General features: G+C 51.4%; 7 protein-coding genes across 7 annotated transcripts; 6 read left to right on the top strand and 1 right to left on the bottom strand.

Moving 5' to 3' along the window:
• Positions 1-423: 423 nt before the first annotated feature.
• gpdA (glyceraldehyde 3-phosphate dehydrogenase GpdA) lies at positions 424-2,384 on the top strand (the record flags this gene model as incomplete). Its single annotated transcript, XM_071047973.1, has 7 exons — positions 424-985; positions 1,048-1,083; positions 1,135-1,148; positions 1,262-1,328; positions 1,388-2,072; positions 2,126-2,296; positions 2,356-2,384. The coding sequence occupies exons 1-7, from the start codon at positions 974-976 to the stop codon at positions 2,382-2,384; spliced, it is 1,014 nt and encodes a 337-aa protein (XP_070898990.1). The 5' UTR covers positions 424-973.
• Positions 2,385-2,804: 420 nt separating this feature from the next.
• hdaA (histone deacetylase hdaA) lies at positions 2,805-6,755 on the top strand. Its single transcript, XM_071040229.1, has 15 exons — positions 2,805-4,038; positions 4,089-4,377; positions 4,432-4,445; positions 4,499-4,637; positions 4,693-4,805; positions 4,853-4,980; positions 5,032-5,242; positions 5,292-5,403; positions 5,452-5,499; positions 5,550-5,613; positions 5,662-5,754; positions 5,808-5,893; positions 5,949-6,028; positions 6,079-6,185; positions 6,235-6,755. Exons 1-15 carry the CDS (start codon positions 3,384-3,386, stop codon positions 6,448-6,450), a joined length of 2,355 nt encoding a protein of 784 aa, XP_070898989.1. The 5' UTR covers positions 2,805-3,383; the 3' UTR covers positions 6,451-6,755.
• An 803-nt stretch (positions 6,756-7,558) lies between these two features.
• BJX68DRAFT_267076 (putative BYS1 domain protein) lies at positions 7,559-8,038 on the top strand (the record flags this gene model as incomplete). The annotated part of the gene is made up of 1 exon (XM_071045703.1): positions 7,559-8,038. One exon carries the CDS (start codon positions 7,559-7,561, stop codon positions 8,036-8,038), a length of 480 nt encoding a protein of 159 aa, XP_070898988.1.
• Positions 8,039-9,472: 1,434 nt separating this feature from the next.
• Positions 9,473-12,846, top strand: BJX68DRAFT_267075 (a-pheromone processing metallopeptidase Ste23; the record flags this gene model as incomplete). Its single annotated transcript, XM_071045702.1, has 2 exons — positions 9,473-9,703; positions 9,763-12,846. The coding sequence occupies 2 exons, from the start codon at positions 9,473-9,475 to the stop codon at positions 12,844-12,846; spliced, it is 3,315 nt and encodes a 1,104-aa protein (XP_070898987.1).
• A 256-nt stretch (positions 12,847-13,102) lies between these two features.
• BJX68DRAFT_237676 (cleavage and polyadenylation specificity factor subunit 5) lies at positions 13,103-14,716 on the top strand. The gene is made up of 4 exons (XM_071040228.1): positions 13,103-13,249; positions 13,373-13,624; positions 13,760-14,007; positions 14,104-14,716. The coding sequence occupies exons 1-4, from the start codon at positions 13,209-13,211 to the stop codon at positions 14,382-14,384; spliced, it is 822 nt and encodes a 273-aa protein (XP_070898986.1). The 5' UTR covers positions 13,103-13,208; the 3' UTR covers positions 14,385-14,716.
• A 3,299-nt stretch (positions 14,717-18,015) lies between these two features.
• On the top strand, positions 18,016-20,343 carry BJX68DRAFT_237673 (MFS transporter). Its single transcript, XM_071040227.1, has 3 exons — positions 18,016-18,450; positions 18,500-19,615; positions 19,666-20,343. Exons 1-3 carry the CDS (start codon positions 18,128-18,130, stop codon positions 19,907-19,909), a joined length of 1,683 nt encoding a protein of 560 aa, XP_070898985.1. The 5' UTR covers positions 18,016-18,127; the 3' UTR covers positions 19,910-20,343.
• A 33-nt stretch (positions 20,344-20,376) lies between these two features.
• BJX68DRAFT_267071 (sugar porter family MFS transporter) lies at positions 20,377-22,163 on the bottom strand (the record flags this gene model as incomplete). Its single annotated transcript, XM_071045701.1, has 7 exons — positions 20,377-20,447; positions 20,496-20,742; positions 20,803-21,101; positions 21,151-21,186; positions 21,239-21,663; positions 21,719-21,911; positions 21,968-22,163. The coding sequence occupies 7 exons, from the start codon at positions 22,161-22,163 to the stop codon at positions 20,377-20,379; spliced, it is 1,467 nt and encodes a 488-aa protein (XP_070898984.1).
• Between the last annotated feature and the right edge of the window lie 331 nt (positions 22,164-22,494).

Here is a 22,494-nt window from a genome sequence, read left to right as displayed (position 1 = left end):
GATCATCCTTTTCCATTCGTCGACCGGTCAAATATAAGCAGCGACATCTCCACCAATGTAAAATTGTGATTGAGCTCGTGAGCTTCGATCAGCCTTCGATCCAGCTACCGGTGACTGCTTCTGGCGCGCGGAGAGAGCGGAAGCAAAGTAACCATGCCAGAAGAGGCGCCAAGGTTGCCTGGCGGCTCAGAAGAGGGGCAGCGGAATTTAGATACCCCGTCTCCGGGATGCTCCCTCAGCCCAAAGCGGCAACGCGGGCGTTTGCCCCTCGTTGAAAGCTCCATTGCATCATCAATTGTTTGGGCGGCCCCTCCTTGGAGCTTCACCGTCAGTAAGCGAGCTGGAATGTGAAACGAGGAGAGGAATAGCCGTCCCCGATATACCATGCCAGTAACCTAGGTAGACAGCCCAATTGATCCCGATCTGCTGGCAAAACATTCACGAGATGGTCCCCTGGAGGAGTGAGTACCCGGCTTGATAAATATGCAACAAGCCTATTGGCCGATCCGGCAGCTGTAGCAGTTCCAAATATCGTGACTCTCCTGCTTTGCCCGGTGTATGAAACCGGAAAGGCTGCTAAGGAGCTGCGCAGACCGGGTACACAGGCTGACAATCGACCCATTCGATGTTTTGCCGTCGCATTTGCTGGTGCTTTTGGCAGCTTTGCCCCGTCTGTCCGCCCGGTGTGTGGCCGCCTCCGTCAGCGGGATAGGACGAGGTGACCAGGTCGTTGCGTCAGTGCAGGGAGTGCTGCCATATTTTTCTACTCCTCCTCTCCCCACCATTGTCTCTTCCCTCTTCTTTTCTTTCCTCTTCTCCCCATCACTCTGTTTCTTCATCAACGAACTTCACACATTTCCATCTAAGTAAGTCTCTTCCGCTGTACTCGTGCCATTGCTCGCCCTCAGCTTCTTCTCCTTTCTGCTTGGAGCTTGACTAACAGCTACCCCGCTTTACCATAGACACCCAAACAATGGCTCCTAAGGTATGGTTGAAAGCCAGACGGGCATCCAAAAGGGAACAATCTTACTAAACTCATCCGTACAGGTTGGAATCAACGGCTTCGGTCGTATTGGTCGCATTGTAAGTGCTGCTTTCTCATTGAAACCCCTCCCAAGCTAATCCAGCTTCCAGGTCTTCCGCAACGCGTAAGTCCCGTTCCTCCGTGGCCGCCGTTTCCGGCGCCTAAGAGCCTGGGCCGGCTTTGAACGGCTCGTACAACTCATTTCGGAATACGTTTTTAACATATTTTGTCTTGCAGCCTCGAGGCCGGTGACTCCGTCGACGTTGTTGCCGTCAACGACCCTTTCATTGAGACTCACTATGCTGTACGCCGCCTGCCCGCCAATCGGGCCCTATGGAAGCTAACTATGCTTCAACGTTCTAGGCCTACATGCTCAAGTATGACAGCACTCACGGTCAGTTCAAGGGTACCATCGAGACCTACGACCAGGGCCTCATTGTCAACGGCAAGAAGATCCGCTTCTACTCCGAGCGTGACCCTGCCGCCATCCCCTGGGGTGAGGCCGGTGCCGAGTACATTGTCGAGTCCACTGGTGTTTTCACCACCACCGACAAGGCTGGTGCCCACTTGAAGGGTGGTGCCAAGAAGGTTATCATCTCTGCTCCTTCTGCCGATGCCCCTATGTTCGTCATGGGTGTCAACAACGAGACCTACAAGAAGGACATCCAGATCCTCTCCAACGCCTCTTGCACCACCAACTGCCTTGCTCCTCTCGCCAAGGTCATCAACGACAAGTTCGGCATCGTTGAGGGTCTCATGACCACCGTTCACTCCTACACCGCTACCCAGAAGGTCGTCGACGGCCCCTCCGGCAAGGACTGGCGTGGTGGACGTACCGCCGCCCAGAACATCATCCCCTCCTCCACTGGTGCTGCCAAGGCTGTCGGCAAGGTCATCCCTGCCCTCAACGGCAAGCTCACCGGTATGGCTATGCGTGTGCCTACCGCCAACGTCTCCGTTGTCGACTTGACTGCCCGCCTCGAGAAGGCCGTCAGCTACGACGAGATCAAGCAGGCCATCAAGGCTGCCTCCGAGGGCGAGCTCAAGGGTACGTAACTTGCCGTCTAGGAATATTGGAGCTCTCGCTAACTTCGTAATTAGGCATCCTTGGCTACACTGAGGACGACATTGTCTCCAGCGACTTGAACGGCGACACCCGCTCTTCCATCTTCGATGCCAAGGCTGGTATTGCCCTCAACTCCAACTTCGTCAAGCTCGTCTCCTGGTACGACAACGAGTGGGGTTACTCCCGCCGTGTCGTTGACCTCATTGGTAAGTTAGATCTGTGGTTGATTGTGAATGTCTGATCCAGTTTGCTAACTTTTCCCTAGCCTACATTGCCAAGGTGGATTCGCAATAGCAATCAGCGCAAAAACCGGAGGCCAGAAGCTTTCTTTAAGTGAAACTTCCTGATCCTCAAACCACGGTTCTCAACAGGATTGAGTAAACCACACATCCGTGTCCGAAAGTTCCTATCTAAAGAGTGTCATCTGAAGAGACATGGAGGATCCTGGCCTAAAAGCCCATGATAACGTACTATTTTAATGACAAATACACGATTGAACTCGTCAGTTTCCCAACATTTAGATTTAAAATGTTTCTCTATCGATATAACCCCTAGTCTCGATGGCTTTGTTGAATGGGCTGCACAAGAAGAGTAATGACTGATGTAGTACTAGTAGACTCACTGCAATCTTCTTAGAACCATGTAAATTCACCTGTAGAACTATTCCAGGGGGCATACTTGCTCAATCGCTGAGGATTGTATATCCTGGGGGAGAGCGGGTCACGTGAATGGCACTTTTGGCAGCTCCCGCCGTAAACTCGGTCGTAGAAGCTCCATCAACCAAACTCCCAGTCTAGAGCATCCCCATTCGGTGCGCGCGCCGTGGCCCTTAAGTTTCAGCTTTCTTTCTTGAATTTGATGTGTTTAAGCGCCGACACTACTGGGCCCAGCAATTTTTTTTTCTTGACCTGCGTTGCTTTGCTATGCAATGGTTGAGACTTGCTCTTGACCTGCGGACATTTGGGTTTTGCGCCTAGAGCTATCTAGTTCCTGCCCCATCGCCTCGTTCTCCGCCTACCACTCAACTACTATTCTATCTTTGACTCTCGGCTTTTGTTCTCATCCTATATCCGAACTGCCAGGCGCTTTATTGGGGTCCTCTCCCTTTGTCCACCTCAGATAGGGCCTGCCAGCCATCATCTCCCTTATCCTGGGTGCGAGATTCAGTTATTCAGTTCCAGCATTGAAGTACTCCCTTCTTCTTCACTGCCAGGCTGGTCATGAAGTGCTAGTGCACCTGGTTTCTTTCACGTGACAAGGGAGACAAAGCAAAGTTAAACAAGCTCCCTTTCAATGACCATGGGAGAGGATGAAGATACCGTCATGGGCGAGGCACTTCCCCATGCCCACCCTGCTCCTTCAAACCATCTAATCACGGATGGGGCCTCCAAGCAGAGAGTTTCTGGCCATTTAAACGGGGAATCCGACCCATATCTTGCACCACCTCTACTGAGCCAGCCTGTACAAATGCCTGAGATTACTCAATCTGGTAACTCAATGTCAGTAGAAGCGAGCGTCTTGATAGACAAGCAGGGGGCAGTGTCCTCTAAAGACGCTCAAGGTTCAGCCGGTCCTGCAGGTTCTACTGCTGCGGACGCTCAAGAACAGCAGGACAGCGTTGCAGAGGAGAATTCAGACTGGTCCGATGACGATGAGGTCGCCCACGTTGGTCTTCCACTTGCTTCGTTGCCATCAGGGCTCTGTTACGATGTTCAGATGCGTTACCACTGTGAAGTCCGACCAACCTCAGATGTGCACCCGGAAGATCCGAGGAGAATCTACTACATCTTCAAGGAGCTCTGTCGTGCAGGGCTCGTTGACGATATAGAATCTACGAGACCGCTTGTAGCGCGACCTCTCAGACGAATCAATGCCCGCAACGCGACCGAGGAAGAGATATCTCTCGTCCACACAACCGAACATTATGCTTTTGTCGAGAGCACAAAAGGTATGGACACTGCCTGGTCTACGCCGTATTTTCTTCTAATAACTCTACAGATATGTCTGACGAACAACTTATTGAGCTGGAACACACTCGTGATTCCATATATTTCAACAAACTCACTTTTGCTTCGTCCTTGCTGTCTGTGGGAGGCGCGATCGAAACATGCTTAGCTGTCGCTACTCGCAAAGTGAAAAATGCTATTGCCGTCATCCGCCCTCCTGGTCATCACGCTGAGCATGACAAGACAATGGGATTTTGCCTTTTTAATAACGTCTCTGTCGCGGCGCGCGTTTGTCAGAAACAGCTGGGCGATAGCTGCAGGAAAATCTTGATTCTTGACTGGTATGTCCTACGTACCCTAGGCGCCTGATAAACGTAACTTACTGACTGGTAAAGGGATGTTCATCACGGTAATTATATCCCTCAAGGAAACACGAATATACCCAGCGCTCACATCCTTTAGGAAACGGGATTCAGAAAGCATTCTACGACGACCCTAATGTTCTGTACATCTCGCTCCATGTTTACCAGGATGGGAAATTCTACCCTGGAGGAGACGAAGGTGACTGGGACCACTGCGGTGCTGATGCAGGCGTGGGAAGGTTTGTCGATTGTTCTCATGATGCCATCTGTAACCCACGACTGACGGTGCCACAGGAATGTCAACATACCCTGGCCTAGTCAAGGAATGGGTGATGGCGACTACATGTATGCCTTCCAACAGGTGGTTATGCCTATCGCTCAAGAGTTCAACCCCGATTTGGTGATTAGTACGTGTTCCCTACTCCCCGCATCAAACTTCGGCTAACTTCTATAGTCGCCTCCGGTTTTGATGCCGCCGTAGGTGATGAGCTGGGAGGTTGTTTTGTCACACCGGCTTGCTACGCTCACATGACACATATGTTGATGACGCTTGCTCATGGAAAAGTTGCCGTGTGCTTAGAGGTTAGCAGCATCCCTTTATGATGTCTTGAGCAAGCTGACCGGTAATTCTAGGGAGGTTACAACTTCAGATCCATCTCAAAATCCGCCCTCGCTGTCACCAAGACACTCATGGGAGATCCGCCAGATCGACTCCACTCCACTTCCCCTTCGGATATGGCAGTTTCCACTGTGAGGCGTGTGATCATGATTCAGTCCAGCTACTGGCACTGCATGTATCCAAAGGGGCCTCAAGGGGAAGGGCTCTGGACCGATAGGCTTCATGGTAGGTGCCAAATGAGTGAATATGGACCATAGGGCTGACCAGACTGTAGATGTCATTCGCGCATACCAGGCTAAGCAGCTTTATGACAATCATCGACTGACGTCTCTGTACATCTATCGAACTTCGATATCGAAATCATTTGAGAATCAAGTCCTGGCTAGGTAGGCGTAAGCGAACCGAGGGCAACGGATGATACTGATATCTTGAAGTCCGAATTACCATACGGCCACTCCGCTACTGGTCTTCTTCCATGATCCGTGAGTATCACTTTCTTGCAGAAATATTGTCCATATCTCACGAGGATTAGACCTGAAATAATGGGACTGCCCCACCCAGTGACTAACGGACTGGAGGCGCACAACTGCTGGCTTGTAAGTGGAGCGCTCTTCGGCTACAACGGCTGCGCTGACTGAAACAAGGCTGATGTCATGAAGGATTATGTTGAGTGGGCTATTGGCAAGGGTTATGCCGTGATTGACGTGAACATCCCAAAACATGTCACAACAGACCCGGTAAGTGTAGACGTATAGGTATTTTTTTTTCGTACTAACTGACAAATCTACAGACACATAATAGATACGAGGGAGAGGATGAAAATCGGCCAACAGCGACTGAAGAGTTGGCAGGATACTTGTGGGATAACTATATCGAGTAAGATTGTGCGCTGCTTCTAGGCCTCTAGACTGATACTAATATCTGATTCTAGCCCTAATGAAGCGACGGAAGTGTTCTTTATCGGAATCGGGAATGCATTTTTCGGGGTTGCCAATCTTTTAATCAATAGAGGTAAGTGACTTCGGGCAGTTCTGATATGGGGAAGCTAAAACTCGCAGCAGAGACATTATACCAGCGGATCAACGGAGTCATATCATTTGTTGCGGAGAATCCGGTTCGTGCAGTTGCTTCGTCCACGCAAGTTTGGTTGTCGAGATGGTACAAAGACGTAAGTTACCCTCATCCCTTCAATAACCAAGCCTTGCTGACTTGGGAAGAATTCGCTTGTCTTTGTTTCGCACGCACATGGTGTCTGGAAGAGTACAGACCGGCGCAAGCCATCCAAACGCTACGGGCACCTTCTCCAATCACCAAAAGCCGGGCTCAGTGAGATGCTGATGCACCACAAAGACGAGGTTTTCCAATGGATCCAACAGCGGGCTGAACCGCCTGATAGCGATGAGACGGACGAAGAGAAGCCGGCGAGCCGTTAGTTGACATAGGATGAGACGGGTGCAGGACTTTCGAGAGCGAGCCCATGATGCGCTTTCTATTACTTTATGATTTCATTCAATTGCGGCGATTTGGAATATTTGGTTGATGGACTTGATTTGTCTTGTTTCTTCGTGTTCAGTGAGGTCCATCGGGAACGGTGGGAATGGCTTGAAATGATCAGCGCGGAGAGTGAAACATGGCGAACGAGCGACTCGCTTGCATGTCTTTAGTGCCTTCTTCACTCCTCATGATTTTTAACCAAATATCCGATATTTATCTCTTCCGAAGCTCCCCACACCTTGGCACTGACCTTCTTGCGGGGGCTGAGGGTCTCACCTCCCCTCTCTCGTTCTAACCGTGGTCTGACCTTACCTGCCGATACCCTGTCTCTCCCTAGACTTGCATGAAGCCATCATAGCTCCAAGTCAGATGATGACTGAGACAAAAAAAATGCAGACTAACACGGGCTGCCAATACGTGAGCTTCCTTGGGGACCAGGGAACCAGGATCAGATCCGTGGCACTTTTCCACACCCTACCTACTCCGGATGTTCGTGAACAACTCCTGAGACATCTGTAAAGCTAGTTCATGCCAGCTTCACTCACGCGATGCATGATTGGGCTCCATCCAGCCTGCCCATATCCTAGCAGCAAGATGACTAGTCTCCGATCGTGGACTTTCCTGCGCAGGATGTAACTGTCTCACCACAGCCCCGCTGGATGAGTCTTGTCTGATTGTCGAGGCTCGTATACTCCACGACATGGCCAATCTCATGGCTTCTCGCCATGTCTAGCGCCTGCGAGGGACGTCAGGCTGCCGTATCCGTGGGGTCCCCAGCCCTACCTTTGGTACCTTGAGGTTGAGATGCGATCGTCGTCTTGCCCGGGCTGGTGGCCTGAGTTAAGTCAGAAGATACGGTGAGAGACAACAGTGACTGGAAGGGAGAGCTCGCCGGTTCAAGCATGCATGTTGCAGTGAGAGCAAAACCTATATAAGGATGGTATTCCTCCCTCGATTCAGACACAACATCTTCCTCTCCATCAAGCCTTTCACGGAAACTATCGCTGAATCCACTTGCACCTACTTCCAAATCTCTCAAAGATCAAAATGCACCTCCCAAGCCTCGCAGTCGTCTCTCTCGCGGCCCTCGCCCCGCTCGCCAGCGCCTTTGGCTCCGCGAAGGTAACCAACAACTGCCTTGCAAAGATGTACCTCTGGTCCGTCGGCGGCTCCATCAGCCAAGTCCACACTATCAACCCCGGCCAGTCCTACAGCGAGCAGTTCCACCGCGACCCAGCCTCGGGAGGTATCTCGCTCAAGATCTCCCGCCGGCCCAACGGCCTCTACGACGGCAGCCCGCAGCTGAACTTTGCGTATACCCTGGACCCGAACCAAGTTTGGTATGATCTGTCCACTGTCTTTGGGACTGCGTTCCAGGGCAAGATCCTCTCTGTCTCGTCGGAGAATGAGGACTGCCCGACTATTTGCTGGCCCACTGGCACGCAGCCCGCTGGCAGTCAGGTCAAGACTTGTGAGCCGAATTCGGATCAGATCCTTACACTTTGTGCGGATGAGTGCCCGGCTTAGGTTGACGGGATGATGCTATCTCGGTGTTTGGTCTGGAGTGACTCTTATGCTGCAAGGCTTTGACAGTGTTGATTCCTGGGATAATGTGAAGGAAGTACATCGATGACATCACGGAATGTACATACATCTTGTTTTGGGCTCTGCTAGTTAATTCAAGGAAGTAATTATGGTTACCGTTGCAACATATTTACTGTCTTCCCTATCTTCTAATTAAATCGTTGGGGGTTGCGCAGCAGTTCTGGTTGCTATTTGTCCTGCCAGTTACGAGAACTTCCGTGCTTAGCGTAAGCTGCATAGAGCGGCTTAAATTGATTCCATGGCATCTGATCGCCAGGCAGTTCATTGGTAAATTTTGATGGCTCCCATTCTTACAACCTGAGTGGACGATGATTAGATGAGCGTAACCAGGTAATCTCGCTAGAGCTACCACCGGGCAAAAGGTGGCACGATCCATTGGCCACTGTATGATTCGATCTGCAAGGCAATGGCCACGGGCCGGAGCAGGTACGAATGCCGAGTATATAAGATGAGCAATATGTAGCCTGATTAAAATGCGGCTCTTCTTTCCCCCCTTTTCTTCAACTTCAACGCGAGGCTCCAACTTCGGCCCCGCGAATCAGTCTGGCATGGATGGCTTCCCCAGACCCCAGCCTCGCTATGGAAGACTCCCGGCCACAGCTCGCACCAGCCAATCAATTGGCGACCAAAGAGCCACTTTTGTTGGCGTCAACATCGTCGAGAGATGGATTCATCCAGATCCTCCATCCTGGGACCGTCTCGTCCGAGGCTCAGGCTCACCGCCCCGCTGAGATGCCGATGAGATCGCACATGTCTTGCTCCAAAGACCCCTTGCAATAATCACGCGAGGTACTATTGAAGTCCACATTCCACTATTTCATACCATTGGGCTCTATTGCATTTTTTGCCTCTTCCTGAGTTACTCATCCCGAGCTGTTGTGGCGTGCGTTCCAAGCCCGCACGCACACCATTCGGGCTCACTTCTTTATCTCCCTGCCTCATTCTATCCTTGCCCAGTTTCCATTCCTCCTGGTCAATATTGACTAAAGAGGCTGCGCCTGCTTACTTTCCAGCCACCGACTGATCGTTCCGGGCCACCTTCCCAGGAGAAACACACCTGATCTTCCTCGCGGCGCACTCCCTTTTATGCCGTCCGCAAGGTCCTCTGCTGCAGCTCTTCGCGTGTGGAACAACAGAGGCCCGTCCATCGCCAACGCTTCCTTATACTGTCCATCCTCTGCTTATCGCCCCTCCCTTGTCGTCGGCGCTGCCTTCCTGTCGGTCGCCCGTCTTTCTTATTCCGCTCTCGCACGATCGCCCTCTCACCCTCTTCGCTCGCCCTTTCTTCCTTTGCGCATTCCGCATCAGAACCGCCTTTCCGTTCTTCAGTCCACAAAAAACACAAGGAATATGACAATGAGATCGGTTGAGCGCCTAACAGAGGGGCTGGAAAAGCCATCCCTGGATGACCGCTCTTACCGGGTCATCCAGCTACGCAACAAGCTGGAGGCTCTGTTGGTCCACGATCCGGAGACAGACAAAGCTGCCGCGGCCATGGATGTCAATGTGGGAAGTTTTAGTGATCCACCGGACTTACAAGGTCTTGCCCATGGTTTGGAACACATGCTGTTCATGGGAACTGAGAAGGTGCGCTTCTTTTTTGAACTTTTTTGAGTCGTCAGATCTAACCATCGCTGTTGTGATAGTACCCGAAAGAAAACGCATACAACCAATACCTTGCCTCCCACTCCGGATCGTCCAACGCTTACACCGCTGGCACTGAAACAAACTATTTTTTCGAAGTGTCTGCGACAGGTACCTCTGGGGAAACATCGAGCGGCCAATCTACCCCCAACGGAACAAATAGCACGCCTGCATTGTCAGATTCCGAATCGAGCACAAAGTCGCCTCTGTATGGCGCTCTTGATCGCTTCGCGCAATTTTTCGTCGCACCACTTTTCTTAGAGAATACACTCGACCGTGAGATGCGGGCCGTAGACTCCGAAAACAAGAAGAATCTCCAGAGTGATCTGTGGCGCTTGATGCAGTTGAACAAGTCACTGTCCAACCCGGAGCATCCCTATAATCATTTCTCGACGGGAAATCTGCAGACGCTTAAGGAGGAGCCGCAGAAGCGGGGCATAGATGTTCGCAATGAGTTCATGAAGTTCTATGAAAAGCATTATTCGGCCAACAGGATGAAGCTAGTGGTGCTGGGACGCGAGTCGCTAGACGAGATGGAGCAGTGGGTGTCGCAATTGTTTGCGGATGTGAAGAATAAGGATCTGCCGCAGAACCGGTGGGACGACATTCCAATCTGGCAGTCGAATGACATGTGTAAACAGATCTTTGCTAAGCCTGTGATGGACTCGCGCTCGGTGGATATTTACTTCCCGTTCCTGGACGAGGAGCAGCTGTATGAGACGCAGCCGAGCCGATACATTAGCCATCTCATTGGGCACGAGGGTCCGGGCAGTATTTTGGCATATATCAAAGCGAAGGGCTGGGCTAATGGATTGTCTGCGGGCGTGATGCCCGTCTGCCCTGGAGCCGCCTTCTTTACTGTCAGCGTGAGGTTGACGCAGGAGGGTCTGAAGCAGTACCAGGAGGTTGTGAAGGTTATTTTTGAGTACATTGCAATGATCAAGGAACGGGAGCCGGAGGAGTGGATTTTCGATGAAATGAAGAACCTGGCTGAGGTGGAATTCCGGTTCAAGCAAAAATCTCCTGCCAGCCGCTTCACAAGCCGTCTGAGTACTGTCATGCAGAAGCCGTTGCCTCGCGAGTGGCTTCTCAGTGGCTCTCTCTTGAGAAAGTTTGATGCAGAGGGGATCAAGAAAGCCTTCTCGTACCTCCGCGCCGACAACTTCAAGATGATTATTGTCGCCCAGGATTTCCCAGGCGACTGGGACCAGAAGGAAAAATGGTACGGAACCGAGTACAAGGTCGAGGATGTTCCCCGAGATCTCATGGCGGAGATCCGGGCTGCGTTGGACACTAACCCGAACACTCGCCTATCCGAGCTGCATATGCCTCATAAGAACGAGTTTGTACCGACAAGGCTCTCGGTGGAGAAGAAGGAAATCGCCGAGCCTGCAAAGACCCCGAAGCTCATTCGTCACGACGACCATGTCCGGCTTTGGTTCAAGAAGGATGACCGCTTCTGGGTTCCTAAGGGCACCGTATATGTTACCCTGAGGAACCCGCTGGTCTGGGCCACACCTTCTAATCTCGTAAAGTCCAAGTTGTACTGTGAGCTTGTCAGAGATGCTTTGGTGGAGTACTCCTACGATGCGGAGCTTGCTGGCTTGGATTATCATCTGTCTGCTAGTATCTTTGGTCTGGACATATCTGTCGGTGGATACAACGATAAGATGGCTGTCCTCTTGGAAAAGGTTATTACGAGCATGCGTGATCTGGTTATAAACCCCGACCGCTTCCGTATCATTAAGGAGCGCCTGTCCCGTGGCTACAAGAACGCCGAGTACCAGCAGCCTTACTACCAGGTTGGAGACTACACCCGGTATCTCACGGCAGAGCGGTCTTGGCTCAACGAGCAGTACTCCAGCGAGCTGGAACATATCGAGGCCGAGGATATTCAGTGCTTCTTCCCCCAGATTCTTCGTCAAAACCATATTGAAGTCTTGGCGCACGGTAACCTGTACAAGGAAGATGCTCTTCGCATGACTGACTCTGTTGAGTCTATCCTGAAGAGCCGCCCTCTGCCTCAGTCCCAGTGGCACGTGAGACGCAACATGATCATTCCTCCTGGATCTAACTACGTCTATGAGCGCGCGCTTAAGGACCCAGCCAACGTGAACCACTGCATCGAGTACTACCTCTTTATTGGAGACATCACTGACGAGGCTCTGCGCTCGAAGCTGCTTCTGTTCGCCCAGATGACTGATGAGCCCGCCTTTGACCAACTCCGTAGCAAGGAGCAGCTTGGGTACGTTGTTTGGAGCGGCGCACGTTACTCTGCGACTACAATTGGTTACCGCGTGATTATCCAGAGTGAGCGCACGGCGCAGTACTTGGAGTCACGAATCGACGCCTTCCTGACAAACTTTGGAAAGACATTGGAAAGCATGTCAGAGGACGAGTTCGAAGGCCACAAGCGTAGCGTCATCAACAAGAGACTCGAGAAGCTCAAGAACTTGGGCTCTGAGACTTCCCGATTCTGGACTCACATTGGATCCGAATACTACGACTTCCAGCAGAATGAGACTGACGCTGCTCGTGTGCGGGCCCTGACCAAGTCTGATATCCTTGACTTCTTCAAGCAGATGATCGATCCTGCGTCTACCACCCGTGGTAAGCTCTCGATTCATCTGAAGGCCCAAGCTGGTGTACCAGCCGCGGAGCCCAAGGAACAGAAGGCGCGGTTAGTTTCCCTTGTGAACAAGCATCTGGAAGCTGCTGGCTTCGCCGTGGACGGCGAGCGTCTCGGTACCGCGTTGGAGAAAGTCACCCCTAGCGAGAACAGCCAAGTCCTATCCAGTGTGAAAACATTCTTAACCACAGAAATGAGTTTACTCGAACAACAAGTCTCACCGGTCCTTGAGAAGATCGAAGAGAGCCTCGGATTGGCCGCGAAGCAATTGGGTATTGAGTCGAAGAAGGATTCGGAAGAGACTGCTGTCGCCAACGGCACTGGAAAAACGACGGCCCACGAGGGCCCAACATACATCACAAACGTCACAGAGTTCAAGGCTCGTCTGGCGGTCAGCACTGGACCTAGTCCCGTTACTGATCTCACCGAGTTCGAAGACTTTGATGCCAAACTTTAGATCTCTGGTTATATACGTTGCTTATAGTTGCATTGCCTGAGGTGCAGGTGGTGACGTGTGGAGCGTGGCGAGCATGTGTTGTTCCCTTTGTAGAAATAACCATTGATGTTGAAACTAGATTTCTTGAATCTCTTCAGCTGTTATAGCTATAGACTAGCGAACAATAGAATGTGTATACTTGTTGCCTCAGGACGCGAACCGGGCCGATGTTTTCGCGGAGCTCCAGCGCCAATCACCCAAACCTCAAGCTTGAGCGAGCAATACCTAGTACGCCATTAATTATCTGCTAATCGCCAATTGCTCTTGAGCCTCTTGCCCTACTGAGCGCTGCGATCTCTCGGATTGACTATTATCCGTTCAACATGTCAACAGCCACCGTCACCACCATGCAAAGCAGCCAACAGTGCGTCCCTCTTTGTCCCCGTCCCCGTCCCGTCCATACCTCCACACCACCAACTCCAAATCCCCAGCTCACCTTCTCCCTCCGCCAACCGCTTCCTACCTTCTAACAAGCCGCAATGACCAGACCAGTTGTCCCAAAGGACTTCTCCGCCAAACAACCGCAGACAATCCGCCTCTACCCGCTCTCCAACTACACATTCGGCACCAAGGAAACACAACCGGAGGAGGACCCCTCCGTGCTCGCTCGCCTGAAGCGTCTGGAAGAACACTATGATAAACATGGCATGAGGCGCACCTGCGAGGGGATCCTGGTTTGCCATGAGCACAATCATCCGCATGTGTTGATGTTGCAGATTGCGAATGCGTTTTTTAAGCTGTACGCGCTCCCCTTCCTAAACACGGCACAACACAAACAAGCTCCGGGCAACGCAATTCAACCCAAACCAAACCAAACCAAACCAAACCAAACCAAACCAAACCAAACCAACGTATACTAATCCCGACCGAACAGACCAGGCGACTACCTCTACCACGAAGACGACGAAATCGAAGGCTTTAAGAAACGGCTCAACGAGCGGCTCGCGCCCGTCGGCTCGCAGTTCTCGGGCGAGGGCGTCAACGAGGATTGGGAGATTGGCGACACGCTTGCGCAGTGGTGGAGACCGAACTTTGAAACGTTCATGTACCCGTTCTTACCGGGCCATGTGACGCGGCCCAAGGAGTGCAAGAAGCTTTATTTCATCCAGTTGCCGAAGAAGAGTGAGTGCGCCCTCTCCGTCGTTCTATTCTATTTGGGTTTAGACCTGCAACCGTGGAAGAGTGATATGCTAACGATTTATCTGTTGGTGTACGTAGAGGTCCTCTCCGTCCCTAAGAACATGAAACTCCTCGCCGTCCCACTCTTCGAGTTATATGATAACACCGCTCGCTACGGCCCGCAGCTCTCAGCGATCCCACATCTCCTGTCGCGGTATAACTTTGAGTTTGTTGATGAGAACGATAACGTTGTGGCGGCGACGCCTGGGACACCAATGCCCGAGGGCCAGATTCCCCGAACAAAGGTTCTTGCTGGGGATGAGCAGGATCAGGGAATGGCCGATTACCCGGAGGGAGGTGAGAATGGCCAAGGAGAGTGAAGTTGTACGGAGCGAGATGGGTTGCGTAGAGTGTTGTACTGGCGAAGCCATGTAATGGGCTTCTTCTTGTGGTATAGGCCGGGTTGTCTTTTGTCCTTTTTCTCTGACCGACATGGATATATGTCTGACTATTTCGTTCTGGTGCTCATGATCGGCGTTGCAGGAGCGAGTCTTGTTGCTGTTCCTCGTTTTCCATTTGTGCGAGGGTATTCACGTTGCAGGTATCTGGAAAAGCTAGATAGGGAAATAATACCATCTCGTTTGGAATCGCGAGAGAGATTTGAGTGTAGGGAAGCAAGCAAAGGGCTACCGGGTTGGAGGAGGATGAGAGCCGGCCATCTGGCAACGCCAGTCAGTTTCCACTCCACGGAGGAACCATGGCATCCTTTATTGGAGGAGTGCAGCCTCTTTCTTTTCCATCTTGTGACTCTAGGACATATACATTATGGTAAGAAAGCTGCATGGAGGGTCTGCCTTTATCTTTTCTCCCTTCACCTTCCTTATAACGCCTCATCCTGATTCACTTGCAGTTAGGGTTATCTCCAAGGCCTAAATAAGATCTGATTAGTAGATCCCACTGCGAGAACTATGCCCAGGTGTGCTTTTAGAGTGCGTGAATTAGGAAAAAGATGAATGAGTTAACTAGAAGGAGGGAAAGTCCTCGAGTAGAGGGAATACTACCATATTGCTGCCAGAATTTCTCTTCCTAAGCGTGAATTATCAAACATGAGCTCATGCGCACTGGAAGTATTTCACCATATTTAGCCTGCCTCCAGGTCCTCCCATTCACTGCCTCTTTCTCTCTACGTCCTTCTCACTTAGACTCTCTACACTCAGAGTTCTCTCTTCTCCCATCTCGAGCAATCACATCCACTCTCAAGTCTCTCTCTCAATCTAATAACACAATGTCCACCAAGTACCGCACCACCACTACCTTTACCCCCATCAACGCCAACAACACTACTAGTTGTAGTAGTAACACCAAGACCGAGACCGAGACTGACACTGAGGCCGATACCAATACCGATAGCGACAGCGTTACTACCCCCAGTCCCAACCTGGCCGTAGTCCCCCGCCGCCGCTACGATCCAGCTGTGCAAGCCCTCCACGGCGAGAACAAAAGAAAGCTCTGGGAAGTTGTCCGCCGTTCCGAGTCTCCAGCTCCATACCTTAAGTCCAAGTCCAAGATCGATATCTGGATCACCGTCCGCCTGACGGCTTGGGGCAACGCGAAACTCTGGGAAAGATGCAAGGGCCCGAAGCAGAAGGAAGTCTGGAGATACCCGTGCTATGACTTTGTTATGAGGGAGGGGGCGCTTAGTGAAGAGCAGGTATGTGTTTTCTATCTTCTTTCAAGTTTCTATTCTATCCTGCCCTCGCTATCCCTTTTCGATATATGCCATTGGTGTTTGGAATAGTGTTGCATGTACTGACAACATCTTTTTCTGAAACGCAGATCCTAACCGGCCGCCCATCCTACATAAACGCCATCCTCATCGCGTCCCGTGGCAAGCAAATGGCCGTACCGTGCACTCGCAACAGGCGGCGCCTCTTCCGAGACAGTATCCGCATTCCAGGCATCTGGCTTGGTGCATGTGCGGGCTGCAAGTGGACAGATAGAGCGAAAGTTTGTGGGTTCAATTACGAAGAGAGGAAGGGATATAAGGAGGAGAGTATTGTTGAGGAGCAGTACAGGCCTCCCAGGAAGTACCTGGCGGCTGTTCCTGGGGAGAGGGATGTAGATGAACAAGAGGAAGGAGAAGATGCTAAAGTGAAGGTTGAGCAGGACGAATAAGCGGGGAGTGAGGATGACCATGAGGCTGGGGGGAAGCGAGTGGAAGTGAAAAACCTTGCTGATTACGCATGTACCTAACGTGAAATGAGTTTGATCTTGAATGAGGGATAGGCGGGGTACTCCGGAGATGGGGAATATTCTTCTGGATGGACTGGTTAGTACAAGGCCTGGTTAACGGAGAATATTAGCGGTTATGTACCTCGCTTAAACGACGCATTCTATCCCTAGTCAAGTCATCGTAGGCATGGAAGATAGAGACACTACCAGGCGTCTTGGGCCAAATAATGAATGGAAGGTACGACTAGTGAAGCCTTGGTCGTTCCTTCCTCTTTCGCTGTCGGTCAACCATATTCAGAAAGGAAGGAGCGGCCTGTCGTTGCCACGGTGAAAGATGTAGCTCCCCTATTTGGACAATAACGTATACATCCAGGTAAGGAAGGTGCGATCCAGGACCTCCGGGTTTGAGGATCGATGGGGAAGGTGCTCTGCTGGCAAATGGCTGGCAATGGCACTGTGCGTGTCCAATTGTGGCTTCAACTCTCAGCCATATTGTAGTAGTCAAGAGCCATTATTTTAGGGTTGGGGCGCCATGTCAGACCTTTGAGAAAGATACGCGCCACAGTCGAAGTGCATTGACGGATTTAGGGCTGCGCTACGTTCTTCCACTGGGCCAGACGGGGTATGCCGAATACTAGTTCCCGGTTGGGCACGAAAAGAAGCCCTACTTTTCTATTCCAGTTTTCTTCAAAGCTTTCTTGAGACCTGATAATCATTTATCCAGTAGTCCGCCAACACTTGGGCAAAACGAAGCGTGCGTTGCCTGGAGGTGATGGACCTGGAGAGATGTCAACTTGTCTCGCGTGCGATATCAAGCTAGGATGCACCGCGCTCTATAGCATGAGACGTTGTGTTTCCTCCCTCTTTCTGCTCTTCTGTTATGCGAAGGAGAGGAGTATGGGCGTTTGTGAGACAAATCATGGGCGTATAACTATATCAGATTCTCAATGGAGGTCAAACCATCATATCGACAAAAGATTTTGACCGAGCTCTCGACGTAATTGTTTCAGTTCAGGAAGGATACGTAATGTTCTGGGACCTCCTCGATGCTTCCAAGGTTTACACCTTGATGCATTTTGATATCATCGCCCTGGCGGCGGGTCGCGTTTCGCGAACTGCCCCACCCATCAGGCATATGACCGGTTTATCGTCCATGCTTATGAACATTTGAAAGATCCACTTCCCGGAGTCCAGAATCAGGATATCAAGTGTAGTATAGAATTCTCAGTCTGGCCGACTCGAATTCACGAGCGCAGGTCTCAGTTGCCATCCAAGATGCTTGGGCGCATCCTATCAATAGAACAGGCTGACAGCAAGATACGACGCTATAAAATTCTTCGCCGGGTCCTGACCCATGCGAGGCGAAACACGCCTCTGGACTGTCGCGACGGCCAGGGGTGTGTATATAAAAACTGGAGAAGAGCGCGGATAACCGAGCCCAGATTTTGCGAGGATATCGTCGGCTTTGTGCGGCTCCAGCCACAATTCCGAGTCCGCACTAGCCACTTTGCCGCCCGTAGCCGACCACACGCTTGAATTTGATACTTTCATTGGTCAATGGCACCAGTACCGTACCTTGTGGCTGGAGCTCGAGGTCCAGATTAGGAGATTCTTGCTCCTGGTATCTGTGCGGAAAAGAATGGATCCTGGTGTTGTCGGGATGTAGTCGCGATGGCTCCATCATGGTGGGCTTCCCGAGACCCGAGTAGACAGGTTGATAGCAAAGAGAAAAATTTTTGTAATGATGGAGCACTTATATCAAGGGCCCTGGATCCCGGAGGTGTTTCTCGTAGAGAAAAGAAGATAACTGCATGATTCGCAATCGAGAACTCTACATCGGTATTGTTGTAAACGCGCTCGGCCCGATAGACCCTGCCGAATTAGGGCAAACATGGACCACCATGCAGATGCAACCCGAGACAAGGACCTCGACCTTTCCGTTTCCGATGCTGACACAATAAGCGACGCTTATTCCGACGATACCGATACCCTAGAGCAGCCCGATTCGCTTGAACTCGCCCGGATCGAAACACATCGGCTTCAGCAAAAGACAACGGTCGGGTCAACGAGAGGCCCTCTGCCGCGCGGGGAATGGATACCCATGGGTGCTGGAAAGGAGTATCCGCCATTACTCCCTGACCCAGAGCAGTTTGTCGTTGAATTTGACGGTGCAAATGATCCGTTACACCCGTATAACTGGACACTTCTGAGACGGTTCGTTTAAATCTTCAATGAGAGTAGGGCTTTTGCTGACGATGTCTAGGATCTTCCTCGTTTGTATCCTCTCGTATAGCACATTTGCGAATTCATTCACAAGCGCCGTATTTTCCGCAGCGATCGGATCCGTCAGCGAGGAGTTCAATATCGGAAGAGAAGCTGCATCACTGGGCGTTACATTATTCGTTCTTGGATTCGCAGCAGGTCCCATAGCCTGGGCGCCCATGTCAGAAATCATCGGACGACGCTTGCCAGTATGCATTGGGATCTTTGGGTGCGGAATCTTCACCATCGCTTGCGCAACGGCCAAGGACGTCCAAACAATCATGATATCCCGATTCTTCGCCGGACTTTTCGCCGCCAGCCCGATTTCGATCGTCCCCGCCGTGTTCGCGGACCTGTTTTCCACCGCGCAGCGCGGAGTCGTCATGTCCATTTTCTGCATGGCAGTCTTCATTGGTCCGTTCGCTGCGCCCTTTGTCGGCGGCTTCATCGCTATGACCCTTGGCTGGCGATGGATCATGTACATCTCCGCGATCATGGTCTTCCTTGGCTTTGTCCTGGTCGTCTGCTGGATGGACGAAACCTATGCGCCCGTCATTCTCGTGCACAAGGCAGCTGTGCTGCGACGCCAAACGCATAACTGGGGAATTCACGCGAAGCAAGACGAGGTCGAGGTGACATTCGTTGAGCTCCTCCGAAACAACTTTACGCGCCCGTTGAAGATGCTGGTCACCGAGCCCATTCTCCTTCTGGTCTCATTGTATATCTCGTTCGTGTACGGGCTTATGTATGCCCTGCTAGGCGCATACCCCGTCGTCTTTCAAGGTGTATATGGCATGAACATGGGAGTCGGAGGGCTGGCTTTCATCGGCATTATCATCGGCGAACTTCTTGGCGGCGTATACGTCCTGTGCCTACAAGGCTCATACCAACGGAAACTTACAGCAAACAACGACCAGCCGATTCCTGAATGGCGCTTGACCCCAGCCATCGTCGGCTCGGTAGCTTTCTCAGGAGGCCTGTTCTGGTTCGGCTGGTGCGGATACAGAGCAGATATTCACTGGATGGCGCCGATTGCATCGGGGCTGCTGACTGGATTCGGTATCTTCTGTATCTTTCTGCAGTGTTTCAACTATATCGTCGACTGCTATCCTACCTTGTAAGTTCCTTTCCTCTATCGATCTCTTGGGCCATGGCTAACCAAAGCAGAGCTGCATCGACTATCGCTGCGAATACAATTCTCCGATCGGCGCTCGGATGTGCTTTTCCGTTGTTCTCGCGACAGATGATGGAGAACCTCGGCGTCCAGTGGGCAGGTACCCTGCTCGGATGCCTGGCGGTTGCTATGATTCCTATCCCAGTCGGATTTCAGGTCTATGGGCCCTGGCTGCGACAAAGGAGTAAGCTTGCCTCTGCGGCGGTTGCCCCCTCCCATAAAAAGGGCGACGTCTGAAAGTTTTGACCGCGCCAAAGGCCTTGTCCTTTTCATGATACCCACTTAGCCGCCGTGTTAGCGGCACCCAGTCCCTATTTCGGGGTCGCATTCAGCTGTCCCTCACTGGAACGGCAGAGGCATTAGAGACCACGAAACGAGCATGAGGAACCCCGCTTGCCGTGCGTTTACGCGACCTCGCAGGGTTGACGCCTAAGGATGCTGAGTGATATACACTCAGTCCTCGAATAACGAATTATGAGCTGTAAATAGTTGTTGTTAGCGTGCATGTCAATAGAGATACTCATGGATCATTGCGGTATAATGTGAATATTTGATCGTGCCATAGCTCTGTCCAAGCTAATAACATGAGAACAGGTAGGAAACGATGATGTGGAAATCACAACTTGGTTGACTTCGTACTATTATACTACACTGAAAACTATACCTTGCACATCTCTCAATCGCCTCGATCACTGTGTACTACCTCACTGCTTTTGATTATCCTGCGAATTGTTCTCCTCGTCCTTCCTGAATCTAACCAGATTGGAGTTGAACACTGCAATGGTCAGTTAGCCATTCTTGTAGTTGAAGCCGGAGAACATACCCTCTTCCATCTCCTCCAGCGACTTCCCGGTAGTCTCCTTGATAAAGAAAAAGACGTAAAAGACGATCGCCCAGTTGAAGATTGCAAACATCAGGAACGTCCGCCATCCCATATTATTGACTGCATGCGGCGTCGCTAGCGAAAAGACGCAGTTGAATAGCCACTGTGTTGCTGTACCAATAGCGATGCCAATTTCTCGGATTCTTGTCGGGAAGATTTCACTCATGTACAGCCACGGGACCGGGCCCTATAGCGCATCCGTTAGCTTGATGAACAAGGGTCGAGGTCCGAAAGGCTTGGGACTCACCCAGGACATGTTGTAAGAGGCCGCTTCAAGGTAGATCATCGCAATGGAGGCGGCTGTCGGAGCGGAGATTCCTGTAGCATTGGGATCGGATGTAAAGGTTTTTGAAAGGATTGCCACGATCAACATGAGCGATCCCATCATGAACGCGCCACCTATCAGAGACCACTTGCGGCCGATCCTTTCAACAAGGAATAGCACAAAGAATCCGCATGCTACAACTTTGACCACGCCGAAGAACCCGGTGATCAGGAGAGTGTCGTTCTCGCTTGTGCCGACAGCGCCGAAGATTTGTGGTGCATCTAGCTACAGTCAGTGAGTGATCCCTCTCCAAGGGAGTGGTGGATGTACAGTATGCCAGCGAAGTATTTCCCGTGCATTGCGCGCCTGTGAGAGTCGTTAACTTGCAAACAAGGCTGACCTGGTAGTAGGGCCATACAAATCTGGATCGTGACCGCGATGAAGACTCTGTACCGATTGGCTGGGAGATTCAACTCTTTCCAGGTAAGTCCTTCAGTCGCCTGCACTTCCGCGGCGATGCCATCCAAGATCTCTGCCATCTCAGCGCGAACTTCTGGTGTGTCTTCTCCGCCGCGGATCCAAATCAAAGACTGCAGAGCTTCCTCGTGACGCCCCTTGCTGGCAAGCCATCGCACACTCTCCTTCAAAAACAGCATACCAAAACCCAGGATACCAGCAGGGACAAGCTGCAGCCCAATCGGGATCTGCCATTGACGGTCGGAAGGTTCAACGTGTTGTTCAACAGCATAGTCTATCCAGTACGAAGTCATCACACCGAGAGTGAAAAAGAATTGGAACAAACTGCCGAGCTGTCCTCGAATCTCCTTAGGGCTCATCTCGGCACTGGATATCATCTTAGTTGATAGTCGAGATGGGCGCCGGTGTAATTTACCTGAACATGGGTACCATGACCGTAGCCATGCCGACCCCAATACCACTAATCACGCGAGCAACATAGAACGCCTCGATAGAGTGAGTGGGCGCCACTTGTATTATACCGCCAATGGAAAAGATGGCCGAAGCGAGTGCAATCGACCATCGTCGTCCATATTTCTTGGTGAACGGCCAGGCGAAGAAACAAGAGAAGAAGGCTGGATTTCGTTAACACAAATTACTGACATTTCGAAACCACAAAATATGATCATACCACCGGCCTGCAAGAGACTGTTCGAGTTTGAACTAATATCCGGCCGCTCTGCATCAGTGTACCTAAATGAATGCTGAAATGACTCCAAAGTGAGGATCCCTCCAATAATGCCAGTGTCGTACGCGAAGAGGAATGACCCGACGCAGCAAACCGACACAAGGAATATCGCCCTTATTTTCCCTAGAAGCTTGCCCATCGTAGCGATGGAGAAGTGAAACTCAGGGCGATTCGTAAGGCCACAGGGCGCAAGGATAATGAAAGAAGGAAACTCGCGACATGAGATCGGCAGACACGAAGGTCTTTGTATCCCAGCTGCTGCGGGGACTAATCGATGCTTGCATCAGCCACGCCCAACCCATCAAAGGGCACGGAGCACATGCGTAGTGTCTGCCGCACATCGAGTCATGTCATGGTTGGATTTAAGCATGCGCGTGCGATGATTTGAAGACCAATACCATAACATCATTGCAGGTGAGCATAACACCATAGTTAGCGCCCGGGCTCCAAGTCTGGGGAAGGTCGCTAGC

Source organism: Aspergillus pseudodeflectus, assembly GCF_044049435.1.
Source record: "Aspergillus pseudodeflectus strain CBS 756.74 chromosome Unknown BJX68scaffold_22, whole genome shotgun sequence".
NCBI classification, from domain to species: Eukaryota; Fungi; Ascomycota; class Eurotiomycetes; order Eurotiales; family Aspergillaceae; genus Aspergillus; species Aspergillus pseudodeflectus.
Note: the sequence above shows the minus strand (reverse complement) of the source record. Positions and strands in the feature narration are given on the sequence as shown.